Source organism: Aythya ferina, assembly GCF_964211825.1.
Source record: "Aythya ferina genome assembly, chromosome: 7".
NCBI lineage: Eukaryota > Metazoa > Chordata > Aves > Anseriformes > Anatidae > Aythya > Aythya ferina.
The window spans coordinates 19,407,482-19,426,619 of NC_140302.1; the positions used below are offsets into that span (position 1 = coordinate 19,407,482).

Sequence of the window (19,138 nt, forward strand, 5' to 3'; positions counted from 1 at the left end):
AGGATATTCAGTGCTATATTCAGTGCCAATTCAGTGCTATACTTGGCACTGAATTGGTGCTAAAAAGATACTATGAGAAATAGTATCTGTGATACCAAGTGATACTGGATTTAAACTACAAGGCCAGAAACATGTTTTATGTCACTGAAAACTGGGAAACAGATGTTCTTTTGCATTATGAGGCATCCCTCTTTAATCTTTTTTGTTTGTAAAGTACTTTTGTCATCTTTCCTTTACTGCCATTCCAGCACAGTTTATATCTCAAGAAGCTCATACACTGGAAATCAGCTTTATACTACCACACAATCAAAAACTTCTGGCAGTCAGCGGTATGTAAAGGGACAGTGATTAATGACTGCAGCAGAAGTAGCGTTTTTCCCATCACTCGGAGTCTTCAGCTAGGATTAGACTGTGGGCCAAAAAAACATGCTTCTGAGCCTCACTCCTGGTTCTGGGTGCAGGAATTATTGGGTAACATTGTGTGCTTTATGTAGTTGGATGGCTTATGTCATTACCAGCTGTAACAGGTGTTGGGAAACCCAACAGGATTCTCCATAAAGCAATTCAGAGCCTCAAGAAAAGGCTTGTCACTGAAGCAGGACCTACAGCGAGAGAGCACAGGTGGATCTCCCCTGTCATGCATGGCAGATGTTGGCTTTCAAGCACATCCATGAGTCACAGACCTGGGACTCTTTATCTTCATGCAGGAATTTTGGAAAACATTACTCATCTTCAGCATACACAGCAAAACCAAAACAGAACTGGTGCCTTGGGTTATAGTAAAGAGAATTGTAATCTCCTACCTGTTCTGGGGGCATTTCACCAGGTAATGCTTCACTGTTAAAGAAAAGAAAGAAAGAAAATGTGGCTTCACACTGGTACAGTTTATGGATTACAAATGGACACTGCAGGTAGACCTACGCTCCTGGGACTGTGGAGGAGCCAGGTTGTCACACTGGGAGAGCAGCTAATGATCACCATATTTTGTGAATTAAAATGTAGTCAGGTTCAAAGACAGCTACACTTGGGAGAGGGAAATGCATCAAACAGCAAAAATCTGCTGTGGAAGTGCTGGGCAGCTCACATTCCAGTGGTCAGCCCTGGTCAGCCCAGACAAGACATCTTGCTAAGGAGAGGCACAGCAGGCCAGTAATTTTACTTTGAGGACTTTTATTTCCCTTGTGGTGCCTCTGTTTATTTCCAGAAGCCTGAAATAAACCATGCAGCTACAGGAGCTGCTGCTGTTCCTAATGTAGGCTAGCCTGAAGCCTCAGGCATTTAGGGGTTGCCTCCTGGGATCAGACTGGAAGTCCAGTCTGGCCAGTGCCATCTCTGACTGCACAAGTGTGAGCTGTGTCAGTCCTCCCGCTTCATAATGCTGTGAATCAGTAGCCTGAGCAAGGGCAGCTTCCCTCCTGCAGCCTTTCAGGAGCCAGGGTTATTAAGATGCTCTTCTGTGGCTTGGCTCTGCCCAAGCTGTGCCACATGGAGAGATGCAGGCAGGAGGAGAGGCTTTGGCTCTTCTAGTTAAACTAGAGCCAATTTATTTCTCTAAAAGAAAAGAGGGAGCAGCCCCGGGTTGTGGTGTGAAGTGTAATGTAACATAGGTAACCCCCTGCATCTTAATTTTCTCCATTCTTTAAAAGGCTTTGAAAACCAGACAATGGGGCACTTACAGAATTATGCCCCTCTGTGCAGGAAAACTTTCACATTTGATCTTACCTAAAGTATCCATTATAAGAAAGCTGAATAGCTCCTCACAGGCTGTATTTTGGACTTAAATACATAAGGTGTTAGGGCTGAGGAAGCTGGAGAGGGGATGGTGGGAGAGTGGACAGAGCTGTTGGTGTCTCCATGATTTTCTTCAGGTGTGTTCATGAAGAACCCATGGGTGGGGTGACTGGAAATGGTAATTTTTCTAATGGAGATTTACCCAGTGGGTGAGGTATGGAGATGGTTTTGGTTCTCTTGGGCCCTGAGGGGAACAGGAGAGTCAGGTATCTCTCGGAGGGCCTCTGAGGAAGACGATGTGGCAATCACCACGCTGAAGGCGGCAGAAGGCTGTGCCTGGAGCTGGCCTGAAGGCTCGGGGTGAAGCTCTTGGAGATTGCCGTGTTGTGCCCTGCTTCCTTCCTCAATGACTGGCTTCAGGATTTTGCTGAAGGTTCCTTTCATCTGAACACTAGGATCTGCCCACTCCAGCCCAGGATGGAGGTACAGAGTACCACAGATGGAAAGAAGGTAAGATAACACTTTTTGAGGAGAAGTGCTTTATTCTAACAGTCTGAAGGAGAGAGCACTGCTGCTTTAATTCCCTGCTGCTTAACTGAATGCTGAGCTGATTAATGTTGCTTTGGGAGAATGCTCTGACCAGGTGGCCCTGGGCAAAAGGCCTATAGATAGATAAAATCTGTTGAATACCGAGTGCCATCTATTAAGCTTTATTCTGTTATATTTCCATTGAAACCATAAGTTTAATGCTGCCAGTGTTTACTGGATAGTGTACAAAATCTAAATAAAAAATTGTTTAAGACTTCAATTATTCAGATATTAGAGTAGTGAAGAAAGGGTTTAGCTCAGAATAAATTATTTTTATCTGTTGTATATGCTTATTCTATATTCTTTTTATAATTATCTTGTGTTGGCTTGATGTGAAGAGAGCTCTAACCTGGTCATTCACTTGTGCTACTGTAAATAAACACAAACAGAAGCAAAATCTAGCCCAATGTCTTTTAGAGAAAAAACAGGATAAATCAGTGTGTCTAGTGTTTGTGGCTTCAGGGTGACTCACCATGACCAACACACTTAAGTGTGGGTACTTCCTTGGCACAAAGCATTTGTCATCACTTACCAGTGTAGGAAGAATAACATTGATCCTATTTCTTCCTCTTGGCAAGCACAGTTCTTGGGTTCAGATAGACCTGGAGTTTACTCTACTGAGGGCACTACCAGGAAAACAGAGCCACAGCTTGAAATACTGTTGTGGTCAGACAAGGACTTCTGTACACATCTATGTTTTGGCTTACGTGTCTTCTTCCTTGTGTATCTGAGTCATGCATTCCTTTGTGGTATGTGTGTAGTGCTGAAGAGGCAACAAGTCACGATTCTCTCCTGTCATTCACAGGACAAATCACTAACCAAACTCTTTTTCAGCTTCTGTTCAGAGATGGTCTTTACACTCTCCTCTAGCATGGTGGCTGCTAAACATGCTGGTATTTTAATTCTCACAGTGTGAGGTCTCCAAAAAATACCATTCTTAAACTGAAATGAAAGCAGAGCCTGCACTGGTTACTCCACAGATCTGAAATAGCACTTCTGGTTATAACAGAGCTGCTTTCATGCAGGTTTAGCCTCTTTGAAAAACCCTCTCTGAGGAAGAGAAAGAGAAGGATGAAATGGTAATCCTTGGTCTTGAAAGACTATAGTGAAAATACACATCTGAATGATAAAATGATGCTTTAGGTTCAAAGCACGCTACAAATGAGAGAGTGCTAATAACACCCACACTTTCCCAAGAATGTAGACAGCTTAGTCAGGAACGGATAAGAAAATGGAACACAAGAAAATTGCTTTGAAGCCCCTTTAAACATGTCTGCAGAAATGTCACTCCTGCAAAATGCTGGCTAGATCTGATCAGAATGCAATTTAATGATGTAGAACTTGGTGGTCTTTGAAGAAAGTCCCAACAACCTGCAATTTATGTTTAAGAAAAGTTGAAGGGTTCTGAAAAAGTACAATGCAAATGTAAAGTGAAATAGCTATTCAAGGGGAACAAAAGGCCTTTATTCTAGTTACTCTGTGGAAGAAAATTCCATTTTTTTCTGGCAGAAATAAAGCAGTCTTTCCTATTTTACTTTATTTTTTAATTTAAAATAAAAACAAGGAAATACTTTTATTTCCTGCATTTTCTCCATTGTCCTTTCCCGCTCTCCCTCTTTGGTAAGGATCTTGCAGCCAGCAAGAATGACATTTCACTCACCTGTGGATCTCCTCTTGTTCAGAAGTGACTGACAGAGAATGACAAGCGTGAAAAGGAGGACACTGATGATTCCTATTGAGCACACAAATACTGCATACACGTACAGATCTGAAAGGCAAGCACAGGTGATGCTCAATGTTGCTGCTGTACGTTTCATGCTTACAAGATAGAAAAATGTTATTTCAACAAGACCTAAATAGAGTGTGACCCAAAAGAATTAGGTAACAGTTCAGAAATAATTAACATTCTTGAAATTTTCATACAATATCCTGCTCAGTTTAAAATTTGGGTAAAGTCTCTATAAGCACTAATAGGTGTATTTATGAGGGCTTGCTTTTGGGAGGGAGGAGAAGGCTGGTTTGTTTTTTTTGGTTGTTGTTGTTGTAGTGGTGGTTTTTTTGTTTGTTTGTTTGGGTTTGCTTGTGTGTGTTTTTGGTGTGGCTAACAAAACCAGAAGAACTTCAGTTGGATTATTGCCCAGTTCAAACAGCTGTACTAGTTTAAAAATAAAGACATGAAAACAAATTTTAAAAGTGGCAGTAGGGAGAGATGGGGGAGTGCTGAGTGGCTGAGGAAGAAGGAAGGAAGTCTGTGATTGCTGTTTATTTTTTTATTTTATTATATATTTTTTTTGGTGGCAGCATTGGCTTGAATTTTTTATCCATGCATTTTCTTTATTTTTCAAACTACAGCCTCAGTCTCCCCTTATAGCTGTCAGTCAAGTCCCATAACACATTCCCACTGGAGGGGCCAGCACTTCTACCACAGGAGATCAAGACAGAGTATTTTGTTCAGAAGGAGAAGTCTTTGATGACTTATTTCTGCTTTTACTAGAACTCTAAAAAGAGCACTTCAGGGATGCTCTACCCATTAATGTCTTGAAATGTCCTTAGGGATGTATATTGGCTTCTTTCCCACTTTACAGAGAGGAAACCAAGCCTCAGAGGTCAAGTGTTCTTGTAGAAAATAGCGTTGCTGGAACCAGACCCCTGACCTACAGTTCTGTGCTTCGTTTACATCTTCCCGTACACAGTACAACAATATAGTGTGTAAATTGTGGTTTGAGCAGCAAGGCTCTCTGCAGAATTGAGCAAGCAGTGCTGCCTGTCAGGCAGTGCAGCACAGTGGCTGCAAATGTTGGGCTGGTGCTTCACTGGTGCCCTGGGTTGGGGTGGGAGCAGGTGGAGGAAATCCCAGCTGCATGCAGGTTCTGGATTTCAGTCTCTTGGAATAGATGTTCCCTAATAAACAGAAAATACTGCTTGCCTTGAAACTCCTGAGAGCTTTAAGCTGCTCCCTCAGTGCAGAGCATGGTTTGTGAGCAGTTTCGAAGGCTGGTGGGAGTGCACAGTGCTTGGTATCTCATGCTCAGAACCCTTCTGGATGACGGTTTGCATTTGCATTGCATGACAAGCCAGGTGCAGGCCACTCTCCCATTGACCATAACAAACATGTAAGAAAGTAGAGCTGAAGACTTCCATTCTCTTTTTGCCAGCACTCGTTGAAGTCTGTGGGATGTCTTCTGAGGCAAGGCCTGAGTTTGTACAGGAACATGCAAAACTGGGCCTGTTGGGGGGCGCTTGAGTTGTACTGTAGAGTTTGGCCAAACTAGCATCTTGTATGCAACCAGTAGCAGTTAGATGTGTCTTACCTTCAAAAAACTTCCAAGCTTCATGGTTTTTCTTGAAAGTGGGATCATCAGAAGTTTTTGATGAAATCACTGGTAAAAAAAAAAAAAAGAGGACATAACAAGAATTGAAAACACACAGCAGAACGTGTTGGGATCACTCAGAGTAAATGTAGTTCTGCCTTACACATTGCATCAAGGTCTTACTTGATCTCACATGACAGTTATCCTTCAACGAAACACTGCAGTTATAAAATGGCATTACTAAAAATGTCTTCCATCAAATCTCATCTGCTGTGTCATAACAACTGTACAACCTGGTACTAGAATCCAAACGCTCTGACTGCTGGATCACCCACTGTTTAAAACCCTCTCTGCTCTCCCAGCCAGATTGTTTAAGCATGCTGACATATTTTGATGACATCAGATTAGATGATCTCACTCATGTTAATCCATGATTTCTTATGCTAGCTATCATTACAATGGAAAAGAAGTCTGGTGATGTCCTCCTAGTTGCCTCCAAGAGAGGGTCGTGTGGCAAATCATTACAGAAAAGTATCCCACTAGAAAGGAAATTAATTAAGGCCTGTCCTGTAGGGATGTGATGTGTGGAGATAACTCAATGGATATGGAAATGCTTTCAGGAATAATGAAATCTTCTGTTTAGTTGTGATGGGAAGCTTATCCTGAACATTTTTTTCACAGGTCTACTGATTTGTTGGATGAAAGTATCACACGAGTAGATTTTTGGCAAGTATTTTAGAATACATTCCCTGAAAAAAAAGGGCTTTTTTTTTTTTATTTTTTCTGAGGGAAAAAAATATTGCATTTCTTTATCTTGCAACGTTTTACTGTTAGGAAACGGCACAGGCTACTAATATTTAATAGAATTCAGAATCTTTTCTACAGGAAACTCTGATACACAAACTTCTCAACAAGATGTTGTGATCATCTCTCACTTGTTATCCATGCCAGTAGGATTTCAGTTGGACTGGCTGGTTTTCTCTGTTTGTCCTCCTACATATAATCTCTTCTCTTGGATCATAAACCATTTAGAACATGTACTGCTCTTCCTAAGCCATGTGCAGTACCTGGAATGGAGGGATTATCCAACCATAAATGATGGAGGTGCTGCATATTGTTTGTAGAAGACTACTCACTTTTTTGAGTTTTCTGATAGGAAGGCAGTAGGAGAACCATCTTTACAATGTCTTTTTCTTTTTTTTTTTTTCTCTCAAAATGTTTTCTGGTGTGTTCAGCACTATAATGAAGATGATTAACTTGTTTTTAGGCTAATATTGACCAGACAAACCCATGAAAAGACAATATACTTTTCATGAGAAGATGCAGGGAGGGGAAAAAGATCCACCTTAGCTTAGAGTGAGTATATCGAATGGCTGAAGTAGGAGACACTTCTTGACAACATGAGGACATGGATTTACCAGGATTTAACAATATCCTTTCTGTGAATTCTGTTTGCTGTCTTGTATTCATTACACCTAAAGGGGCAAATGGCAGCATTTCAAATTTCAGCTGGGCTTTCTAAAAGACCACAAAGTTGCTGTAGTTGACAAGTGAATTCACAAATGTAGGACTCTCCATCCCCATCAGATGAGGCTCTGATTCTGAAAAATTTATTCAGCCCCTAGAGGAGAAGCTAGATGTATAGCTGATCTTTTAACTGCCATTATTAAACATTAAGGAACTGTAACTGTAACTCTTTTTCTTTTTTTTTTTTTTTTTTTTGATTTTCCACATCTCCAATATGTCTACCTGTAAAAAATGGTGTTGCAAAAAAATGCATTTGCAGCCTCTTTATGGCCTACACAAATTCACACTAGCAAACTTGCTAGCAAATAAAAAAATATTAAAAAAAAAAAAAAAAGTGTTAGATACTACAAACCCAGGCTTAATCTATCAAGTTCTTTTACTTGAAATAGTGCTATGCTTTGTGGCTGACAAAGGCTACATACTGAACTGCCTCTGTTTTTTTTTTCTGCTTGCTTTGCCAGTTAGATTTTGAAGGTGCAGGATGACTCTTCCTTCTGCATTTCCCCTGCAATTTTCTGTCTTACGCAGTGACCTCCTCTTCCTGTGTTAACAAAAAAATTCCTATTTCTGCATCCACCTAATGTGCAAGCTTGTAAGAAATTTATCTGGTGCTTCAGCATAAAGAGACCACTTTGAATTTGTGCATAATTGCAGACACATTAACTGGAACAAAATGTTAGAAAAGACAGCAACTGTGATGCATTTGAGCACTGCTACCTTACTTGATAAAGCACAAACAGTACGGTTTAAGTATCCATGTGCTTCAGGCAATTTGTATTGCTCCTTTTCTTTTTTCCAGGATCTAACTGCAATAAAACCAAATCCCTTTGCAATAAAAAGTGTAACTGATCATAATATAAAATACAAAATCTGTTTGGAAGAAAATTTCCTTGAAAAGCCCAAGTGTTACCACTGGGGAAACTGAAGACTTTATCACCACTGAAAATTGTTGCCTTCCCTCCCATGTGTAGCAAGGCCTGTCCAATCACAGTGTTTTATCTGGTGCTAGCTAAGGCAATTATTTCCCAGTAAAGGGGCTTTTAGCACTAAAACAGTGGCTATGACATTTAAAGATATGTGACTTTTCAAGTGTCTCCTTAGTATCTTAGCCCCTGCCCTTAGAAGGGGGGTTGGAACCAGATGATCTTTAAGGTCCCTTCCAACCCAAGCTGTTCTTTCTATGGTTCTGTGATTCCACGATCTTTTAACCTGGATTTGGAATTAGAATAGATATTCCTTCTGGGGGTGTCTGCCTGAGATCCCCATGGAGTGTTGTCAGTGTGTGTACTCTACAGGTGGCCTTCCCTCCTTCCTTATCTCAAGTTTTCTGCCTTGCTTTGGGTTACACTGGAAGCAGAGAAAAGCAGTACAGATGGCCAGACAGTTTGAGAAGGATGAATTCATGAGCTGCAAATCCTCACCGTGATTATGTATTTATAAGTAGTACTAAAAATCAGAAAAATAAGAGCTAATTTAGAATTTAAGGAACAGACTGATAATTTCCCATTTTTCTTCTTTGCAATAACTAAATTAATCTGAACCCCAGATTTTGGCTAGGAAGAGCAATGAGGCATTTCTGTGTTATAGTTATCAATAACCTGTGCAACAATGAAACATGCAGAGTGACGTTTGTGAGAAGGTTTTTGACAGGTGGTCCATCAATATTTTATATTGCTTTTTCTTCTGTTGCCATTTATCTGCAATATGTTGTTCCCCTAACATACAAACACTCCAGATAAATCCATATGTTTTCAGTACAGGCATTTAGGAAATTCTATCCTTCACTGAATGTGGTAACACTCTAAACTACTGACTTATGAAATTACACTATCATGGGAAAATCCTAAAAATGATCCTGCATCTGATTTTCCTCTCTTTTTTTCCTTCCTTTTCCTGAAGTACTTGTTCTGCACTTCTTGTGTTTATGTTCTGGTTTATTTTGCAAGTTCTTTGTGCAAGAAATGCACTAGTTGTTATCCTTCAGTGTGCCACTCTTGAAGATAGCTACTGGTCTGCTGTGGATGATCTTAGGCAATGGGGCAGCGTAGTTCCCTCAGCTGAAACGATATTCTTCTCCTTCACTTCTCTCTGCATCAGACCTGGTTCTCTCTAGCTTTCCTCCCTCGAGTAATCCTCAGTATTTTTTCCCCAAAGCACTGGAAAACATGAAGAGAGGATGTCAGTGTTTGATGCAGGTTTGAAGGAGTCTCTGAAGCTCTCTGATGTGAGGGACAGCCTGGGATGGGGATGAAGGTGTAGTCTAAGACTCTGGGATTGTGTGCTGACCTCCTCGCTCTACCTGTAGGTCTGCAAGCTCTGCCCATCCCTTTCAAGCACCAGAGGAAGCCTCCCTGTTGTTACACTCAGCCTCTCCTCCTCTTCCCCTTCAGCACAGCATATGAACCACCATGTCTTTGTAGGCTGAGACTCAAGCCCTGGCTTCTGTCCCCTGCATCATTCGCCAGCTTTGCCCCTTCCCAGAGGTGGCTGAGGCAGCTGGGGTGATCAGGCCTCCTTCTTCCAAGTTCCATTTAGCCAAATCTGGAGGGGTGAAGGAGGAAGAGAGAGGGAGAGGAGGAGGAGTCCCAGTTCCTAGCCAAGAGCAGGAACAACAGGGAAGAATAACTGCTGAGCGTGAAGCAAGCTAGTGCCTGAAGCCTGCAGGGCTAAATCACGCATACCATAAAGTTTCATTTCAGCACAGATCCCTGTGTGGTTGTGCGACTAACCACTGTGCCTTGGCTCCAGCCACCCAACATGGGGTCAGTGCTTGTAAAATTTAATGATCTCCAGAGATGCAAGATGGCTGAGTTCAAGGCATGTTGGGCCCCGGTAATTTTACTCCTCCCCATTTAAAAGCAACAGAGTGAAAGCAACAGCAAAAAACAAACATGCAACTGTTCTTTGAACTGTGAAGCTAATGAATTCTGTGTCCTGTATCCTAACGTGTTCTCTCTCGACAATAACCTTAGTGCTGGCCACCTCCTCCTGTGGCATATCCAGGAGCCCCAGTCATTGACTGTGATGTGGAAGGTCACTGGGCACAGGGCAGAGCAAGAACAAGAGTTACCAGCTTTGAGCTTGGAGCTTTTCTTCAGAGAGGGACAAATTTTACATAACCAGTAAGACCAAAGATTTTCTTATGGTTGTTTGAAATTGACCCATGGCCTTTGTTACCAAAACAACCAGAGATTCAGCTTTGGATTGTTAGTGTCTTTCATCATTGCTAGTAATAATCAGCTAATTGTATTATATTAATGCCATAATTTCTCAAGGCAGATTTAAACATTGCTGGTCAAAGTGAAATTGCTGTTTATCTCATTATATTGTTTTTCCACCTTTGCTCTTGTAGTGACACCTGAGAGCTTTCCAGAGGAGATCATGCACTCAAAGATTATTTTTTACTGTTACATTTGTCCCCCGGTGTGTGTATAATCCAAAAGTGATACAGAAACCTGAGTGATGCTAATGAAGATGGCACTAAGGGAATGTGCTTTGAATTAAGTCTACAGAAACATGTTTGAACCTATCTGGAAAAAGCTTGTAGTCAGTGGAGTCCTCTTAGTGCAAAATTGGTTTTAGAAAAGAGCTAGGGACATTTTCCCCAAAACAAAAATTAGATAAATGGGATTGGGATTTCCCAGCTACGGGAATAACCTTTGCAATCTAAACACAACAGTAAATTTAGCATCAACAGCAATGGCAGAAACTTCATGAAGTACAATTTCCTCTTGCAAGTTTTTATGTGATTGCTAGATAAACCTCTTGAATTTCCAGACCTATGGACCAAGCAGTCCCCCTTGATTTTTGGCATTGTCTTCAGAGTTGGCTCTGTGGGAAATCACCTTTTCTGTATGTAAAACCACATGCGGGGGGCTTGTTTGTCAGCTAGCCCTGACAGCACAAATGCTAAGCTCAGCCAGCTCTTCAAAGGAGTCTGTTCTCTAAGTCCAGTTTCACCATGCTTTGGGTGTGGTGGTGTTAGGTTTGCGCTGAGCCACCCCAAAGAGAAGGCCTGTTTTCCAGTTGAGATGTTCAAAACCTCACTTGTTGCTGGTCATTTCTTTATCTAAAAGGCTGGTTGCTGCTTTTCTAGCTCTGCTTTCTGGCTACAATTTATATAAACAAAAGTGCAGGAGTGATACTAGAAATGCAGCTTGTAAACTGCTTCTGGGTTAGAACTAAAAAAAATGAAAACACCAAGAGAGAGGCAAAACACAGACCTAAAATATCTTCTATTTCTGGCTAACCCACTTCATATTCTTTAGAAAATAAGTTAATTTCTCTCTCTTTCTGTCTCTTTGTATTTAAATAATAATGACATTTCTTTGTTCCCACTGGCAAAGTTGTAGAGACCCATAGCTGAATGTAACAGAACCTTAATTGCTGCTATTCTGGTGAAAGGCGAAGGAAATAGACCATCTTCTACAAATATACTAATCTTGCTTGTTTACATTTTATTATGGGCTGAATAACGTTTAAATTGTAATGTGTAAGTAAAGAAGCAGGGTATCAGATTTTCTTCTCATACCCACAGATAACACTTAAAAAAATAACCTAACTTCAAATGTCTTATGGATGAACTTGACAGAAAGATCATAGGACAAGAAAAATGATAGAACTGAAATCAGTGATTTCTCACCTCGAATTTCAGTAGCTGCTGTACCATTTGACCATGCTGTCCACTTATTCCTGTGTTTGCCAATTTCCTGCACTTTGCATATATAGTGTCCTTGGTCTGTTTGCTGGAGGCTTAGGATAAGGAATTTGTACAGAGTTCCATGTTTCTCCTTAAGAAGACGAAGTCTTTGCTTGTGGAAATTATGAGTATAATTTCCGTAATACTGGACAGACCCAAACTTAGTCATTTTGATCATCAGATACTCCTGGGTAGGTGATGCAGCAAAGACCCACCGCACAGCCAGCAAATTGTCTGTCTTTCTCTTTTGAGAAATGTGGCAGTAAAGGGTAGCATTGTCTCCCTCGGAGTATCTCACTGTTGGTCCTGGAGAGACTGTCACGTTTAAAGCCTCACAAATATCTGCAAAGGAAAGAAAAGATGGTGAGAATCCTCCCTGCCAGCACAACAGCACCATAATCTGTCCCAGCGTACAGATCCACAGCAGGTAAACCAACAGCGTGAGTTCTGTGTGCAGCAACTCAGTGAGCTTCTTGAAACTGACATATTCTGTCCCTCCATGAAAGTTAAGGATGGCATTCAGTCAATCTGCTCCAGTATTCTTGTGTTCTCTAATAAATAAGATAGGACTGAGGTAGACACTTTTCTGTCACAGACCCAACATCACATAATCGTTCATCACCCTGAACAAGCTTTGTCTAGAACTGTCTTGGAGTAAGAGCCCAGAATATCTTTTGGAAAGCTATTCCATGACCAGCTGACTTGCATCTTCCAGTGACTCGCATCCGTCTTACAACTTCCAAGCTAACTTTTTTCAATAACCAGCTTATGCCCATTTGCTCCTGTGCCAACTTTACCCTTTAAATTTAAATGGCATTTACTTCCTGACTCCATATAGAAAGCAATTATCTGGCCTCTCAAATCAGAACTTTGTTGAACTAAAGAAGCCAAGCTTTGTTAGTTTCCACTGGTAAAGTAGTATTTCCACTTCCCTATTCACTTTGGTAATCCTTCTGTGCATTGCTTCCTCCTTACATTTTTGTTTTGATTGTAATGCTGTTGTTATTTTTATTATGGGTGCCTGGAATTATAGACACACTCTGAGAAGCAGCTCTCCAATGTCCTGTGAAATAGTCAATGTATGTTCCAGGTTTGATTAGAAATACTTTGTGTATCCAGAATTCCATTGTCCTTTTTCATCACACTTTCATATGGGATTATATATCAGTTTATATTTAGATACACTTGAGTGTTTTCCCTCCTTTGTCATTTGTGGTTCAGTTCCTAGTTCATCAGAGAAATTCTTACTAATCCCCAAGTGCATGACTTAGCTTTACTAAGTTCTGCTCCACTTTTGTTACTTGGTCCTCAGTTTTTCCACATGCTACCACAATCGTATGCTGACTTGATAAAGTCACGTAATGTCAAAGTGTATGCTTCTGTTTCTTTCTTTTGGACATAATCTGTGCAAACCTTACGTGCTACTGTTCCCTAGATGAGTCACTAAAGGGCTACTGACCTCCCTACATGCCTGTAACTCCTCAGATAAGAGTAACTCCTCACTTTACCATTCCCTGTGTCCTCTGTTTTAAGTAATATTCTCCTTGTCATAATCAAATGATCATCTGGATTAAATCTGTCAGATCAGTCCTCCTGACTACAAATTCAATTTAATATGACATTACTTGCATGACAAAGTGTGATATGCGGTTATATTGGGGCAAATGGTTATTTCTTTTTTCCATTCATTTCTGACTCTTTTTTTTCCTGTTCTTCATCATCAACCTAGTTTAGACTAGTTGTCTCTCTGCTTTATTTCTAACAATAGTCAGTGTAGGTGAAGGTTGAAAGAAGTCCGTAGCTGTTCATTAGCGCAAGATTTTTCTTTCCTGACCTTGCTGATTTATGCTTAACAGATTTTCTGAGGCACGGGAATCAACACCCATTTTATTTCCTTTCCAACGTATATTATGTCCTTAGTAGTCATATCACAGACTGATTTATTTTTGACCTGATCTATTTTTTGGTATATTGTGGCAACATGTTTCCTAAGTTACTTGTAGTGTGTAATCTACTGGTCTGATGGCATCCACTAGAGACAAGAAGCATATTTTAACAGTGAGAAAGCACTCCCTGCAAAATGCTGTGCAAAGCATGAAATGTCCTCTAAAATGTGAATATTGAGCTTCCTGTTATGTGAGTATACTGTACTCAGATACTAATGAGAATTACAACTCTGGGAGAAGGATTTTTTTCATTTCTGGACACTTTTCTAGCACATCAGCTAGGAACATTTTAACAAAAGGGATGAGCATTTTGGCAGACTCTTGTCTGACATCAGCTCCTGAAACACAAACATATATTTATCTCAAAATAAGCAAGTAAAGTATTTCCATCTATTTCTGAGGGAGTACGGAAGGCAGAGATGCTGCTTCTGTGGACTCACTGAAACTGTGAAATGGAGTGATGAAATGTATCACCTTACTTAAAGTAAATCCCATTGAATTTAAAAAGTTACATAGCAATAGTCTGAGAGAAGAACCCTCTGAAAATAAATAGCATAATTATTTTGTGTTATTTTAATAGAAAGCTTTACTGATTGGTATGATTTTTTCCAAGTATACACCATGAAGTAGACATTTTGTACAAGTAGACACTTTGTGAAGGAAAAAAAGTAGTGTGATGAAAAGATTTATTCATGAAAACACAGTTAAGAATGGTCTAGGCTATCGATACAATTATCTGTGCATTATGTTTGTGTGAATGTGCACTTCATGTGAGTGCCAAAGCAAGAGATTATTTTGGATCATAGAAAGCACACAAGTAGAACAGGATGTTGAAATTTAAAACTAAGTCTGAATACCACCAAAGATTTCCAGGCATGAAACTTCATTTACTACATGCTGGAGTTACAGGGCCTCAGTGCTTTACAGGCAGACGTGAAGGCAAAGTGGCTGCCTCTGCCATCAAAAGGAGATTAAAATTTTGAACGCTCAGAAAACAAGAAATAAATTTAGGAATTTCAGCACTTTTGGGAGTTCTCATAATTATTTATGCTATAAAACTTTTAAGAAATTGATTATAAAAATGTGGTTTGGGTAAATGAGAAACATGAGCTTTCTCTACCGATATTATGAACATATCATGAAAAGCTGTAAAGAAAAACAATTATGTCATTTTCCTGACATGTGAACTTCTTGTTTGAAAAAGCTGGCTAGGATTAATTGTGGAATACTATCCCAAAACAAAAAGCAAAAGAATCATTGCTTAATTTGAAACTAGGCAGAACACATTGCCAAAAAGTACCCAAGAGAAAATACTGAGGAATTCAGATATGGTGCTGATGGAAGCCTCTGCGAGAAGATAAAGAGACATTGTATGTGGAGTCTCCGGTTCCCTTCTAGCTGCTTACACTCATACAAAAATCAGTATTTTATACCTAGGGCTTCTACTTTTCCCTGGGGGATGTGTCTTTTTGCAAGGAAATATCAAATTTTGCATCCTTTGTGTAAGAAAGCTCGTTTACTTCAGAGGGCCAGTTGCCTGAAGGTTTGTCTGAGCAGTGGAAATGTCTTGCCTTCTGCACCTTGAACCAGGGCAGTTGTACAAGTGCATCAGATGGAAAAGCTTTGGAAATTTTCTGGTGACCGTGATCTCACCTCATCTTATGTTGGGCAGGGTGAGGTGATGCTTTACATGAAACAGGAAAATGGTGTCCATTTGACTTTATCCTCCCACTGCCACTGGAGCAGGAGCAGTGGTGGATGGCTGGAGGAGAGGTCATCTACCTCCCATGTGGGAAGGACGAGCCTCGGTCAGGGCCCCCACATGCTAGTGGAAATGCTTCTCTGGTCTTTAGCAGCCGCTGGACCAGCCTCAACACGAGGTTTATCCTTGTAGTGGGCTCTGTGCCAAGACAGGAGACTCCTCCACAACTTGAGATCAGGCTTATGTGCAATTACAGCACTGAGTTTCTAGGCTTCAGATTGCTGCTCCAAGTGAAGAATCACGTTTTATTTTCCTGACTTCCCAGTATAGCACCATGTTGCTGCTCAGGTGGAGCTCACCACAAGAATTTAGTCCTGCTTCTGCTTGAAAAGGGAAACTATTTATAGAAAAAGGGAGGAGAGTGAGTCAAAGGCTTGAGGATTCCTTTGGAGTATGCTTAATCATCACACGTGTCTCTCTCTCCCATCTGCAACCAGCTGATTTAGTTGCCCTCATCCCTGGCCTTTAGCTGCTTGTTTCTTTGGTCCCTTCCAGCCGCATGTCTCACTGGGCTGTTGGGAGTCACAGAAGGGTAGTGCTAAAACTGCACCCCAATTTGAAAAATCCTATTCCAAAAATAGTCCACACGTGCCTACACACAGGAGTTTAGTCCCAAGCGTTAGCTATGTTTGGACCTTTTGTCTGCCATATTACATAGCAAAATGCTTTTATGGCACTGTCAGGAGTAAGGAACTACAGTTTCAGCAGGCAGAAACCTACCCATGCCAGGGCTGGCCCCACTGTCTGTGCTGGAGAAGCAGCAAAAGACCAGCAGTTGCTGCTGGGTCCTTAGGTCTGGGGGGCAGCTCCAGCAGGGCTGTGTTCTTGTGAAGAGCCCCAGCTGCTGCGGTGGAGATCCCATGCCAGTAGGGTTGCTCCTGTAACTGTTGCTCACATCTGGGTTTAGCCGTATTTATAGGTCCCTCTCCCTGCTTCCATGGAGACTGAGGAACAGAGTCTACAAGCCACTTTTCAGGGCTGGGAGAACTTTTTCCCCAGCCCTTGCTGATAGCCAAGGGACTGAAGAGGCACGCCAAGAGCAGTTGCCATTTCAGTAGTTGCCATCTCATCTTGGATTTGTGGGACCAGAAGTGGATGGGGTGGCTTCTATCCGTGTTGTAGTTTGTTCTGTGAAACAATGTTACTGTCAAAGCCTGCTTTATTTTGATTTCTCTTCAATTAAGAAGTAAGAAGAGCAGATGAGCCAGGAAGAAGCAAAGCTCTTTGTTTAAATGAAAATAAATAGGAGCTGGCTAGAATGATCACCAAAAGCAACCAGCTGCTTTTGCTTGAACGGACGTCTGCAACTTTCAGAAGTCAGAGGCTACTTCCCTTGGAAAGCTCCTGCAGTGACTGAAGATGAACCTACACCCAACCTCTGCCACCTCCTGCCCTGCTGAGGCAGAGGTGCAAATCCAACTCCCGTTACCCTCTAAGGAGCCGGGCTTCCCCACCCTCCCAACCCTCCCCGCGCCTTGAAGTTCAGAGTCAGACTCGTCCTCTGCTGCGGCACACGGCACAGCGCTGCCCGATGCGCTTTTCATTTCGGAAGAGAAGCAGGCAGGACCAGGGGCTGCTCTTAGCACCAAGCGACCGGGGGTCCCCGTGCCCACTGGCTGCCTAGGGGATCCAGGCACCTGTGGGACCAAAACTCCCTCTCTCCCTCTGCCTGCAGTGGCACGGGGCACAGAAGGCGGCGGAGGGAACACTTCCAGCGGGGTTTTCTCCCGCACCCACGGCCCCGGGGGCGGCGCAGCGGGACGGGGACCCCCGAACGGGGGCGGCGGCCCCCCCCCGCCGCCGCCGCACAGATCCCCGTGCCCGGGCTCCTGCCTGCCGAGCCCCCCTCTCCCGGCTCCCTACCATCGCTCCCCGGCCCCGGGTGCCTTCGGTGCCGCTTACCTGGGGCCGGGGCCGAGGCCAGCAGGGCGGCCAGAGCCGCGGCCAGCAGCCGCATGGCCCGCGGGGCGCCGGGGCCGTCCCGTCCCGTCCTGTCCCGTCCCTCCGTGCCGAGCAGACTGCCTCCTCCCCGCCCCGTCCTCCCTTCTCCCCTCGCCTTTCATCTCCTCCCCTTTCTCCTCCTTTTTTTTTCCGCTTTCTCCCTTCCCTCCCCATTTTTCTGCGCTTCCCACCGTCCTGCCCCCGCTTCGACTCCCCTCCTCTTTTTCTCGCCTTCATTTCTTTTCTCCTAGTGGCACTAGGGCTAGGTAGGGACGGGGGCCGCTCCATCTGCCATCACTACAGCCCCCTGTGTGCACACACACCCTGCCCAAAAGACAGGGATCTGAGCAGAGGTGGAGCAGGGATCTCCCCTTTCCAAGCACAGAAAGCCTTTCCAGCATGACAGCCCAGCAACTCAGGGTGGCTGGGCAGGGTGGCAAGACTGGGCAGACTGTTATGCACACTCTCTGCTCTCCTGGAAGTGTTTGATATTTTGCAGGTCTTCACACCTGTTGCCCACAGCCCACTCTTCAGCTGGAGCAGGAGCAGGATTTCCAGGCAATTCCAGGTAACAGCCATCTCCCTTCCGTGGGCTCTGCTGGTGGCACCCTAGGGGTGAGGAGGTCTGGCAGGCAGGAGTGGCCCTCGGGCAGGCATGGGGATGGATGCCTTAGGCTGTGTGGGTGCCTGTGCTGGAACATCACACAGTGCTTTGATAGTGGGAGGGTTTTGCTCTCTGCTGTAGCAGCACAACTACCAACCCTGGACACTCACCTGCTGCCTTAAAAAGTCCTGAATTAATAGATAGACCAGCTTAAGGTGCATCACTCCAAGGATACCATTCTTATTTTGCCTTGACCTGTTTGTGGAGTACTCCAAGGGCACTGACCAAATACACCACTGGGCTCTTTTACACTGCTCTTTTACACATCATCCCCTCCAGTTGTTGGGTGTCTCTGTGCCAGGCAATGTGGCAGTAGTGGTGGAAAGTGATGTGTCCCTGCCTCAGCCTCTTCTGTGTGCAGTCTGATAACCCAGCCTTAGCTTCAGTGAACATGGCAGTCACAGTGGATGAGGCTTTGGGAATGCCTTAGGCTGGTAAAAATCTAGAAACAGTGAGAACAGTGTTTGCTGAAGGTTGCTGATCACCACCTTGACTGGTATCAGAGGGCAGGAGTTAACCAAACTGGTTTTGTTGTGAAGGTCTGTCTAGAATCTGCCCCTTGAGAAGGCAGAAGATGAGGTACCACAGTGCCGCATCCCTTCCATGTCTATTAAAGGCAGGTTTCAGCCTCATAAGATGGACTATAATCATCACTTCTTTAATTATCTTAATCCAGCACTTTCATCTTGTGATGGCTTCTGCATTCAATCTCCGTGGCATAAGGTCTTTTGGGGAACATAGTACTCAGCAGTCTACCTCTGCCCTTCCCCTTAGCTTCTTTTGATGATATTTATCATTTTAAAGCCCACAAATCTCCAGAGAGGGGGACTTAATCCTTCTACCAGCAGGTATGATGGATTATGCCTGATTTCAGTATTCATTTTATGTGAAGTGTGTATGATGCAAACACATTGGCATTCCTGCTTTCATGGATAGTGCAATTAGTACCAATATAGCTGCTCCACCCCT

The 19,138-nt window shown here is 42.9% G+C and overlaps 1 protein-coding gene across 2 annotated transcripts in view; it reads right to left on the reverse strand.

Moving 5' to 3' along the window:
- VSTM4 (V-set and transmembrane domain containing 4) overlaps positions 1-17,580 on the reverse strand; it is an 82,235-nt gene extending 64,655 nt beyond the window's left edge. Inside the window, exons 1-5 of one of the 2 annotated variants that reach the window (XM_084526128.1) lie at positions 17,467-17,578; positions 11,800-12,198; positions 5,631-5,699; positions 3,980-4,087; positions 804-837 (exon numbers count right to left, since the gene is read on the reverse strand). In XM_084526128.1, the coding sequence (XP_084382254.1) occupies positions 804-837; positions 3,980-4,087; positions 5,631-5,699; positions 11,800-12,198; positions 17,467-17,521 (665 nt within the window). In that variant the 5' untranslated portion in view covers positions 17,522-17,578. Of the gene's footprint in view, positions 1-803; positions 838-3,979; positions 4,088-5,630; positions 5,700-11,799; positions 12,199-17,466 lie in introns of both variants that reach the window. The other variant, XM_084526129.1, reaches the window with a different exon arrangement.
- Between the last annotated feature and the right edge of the window lie 1,558 nt (positions 17,581-19,138).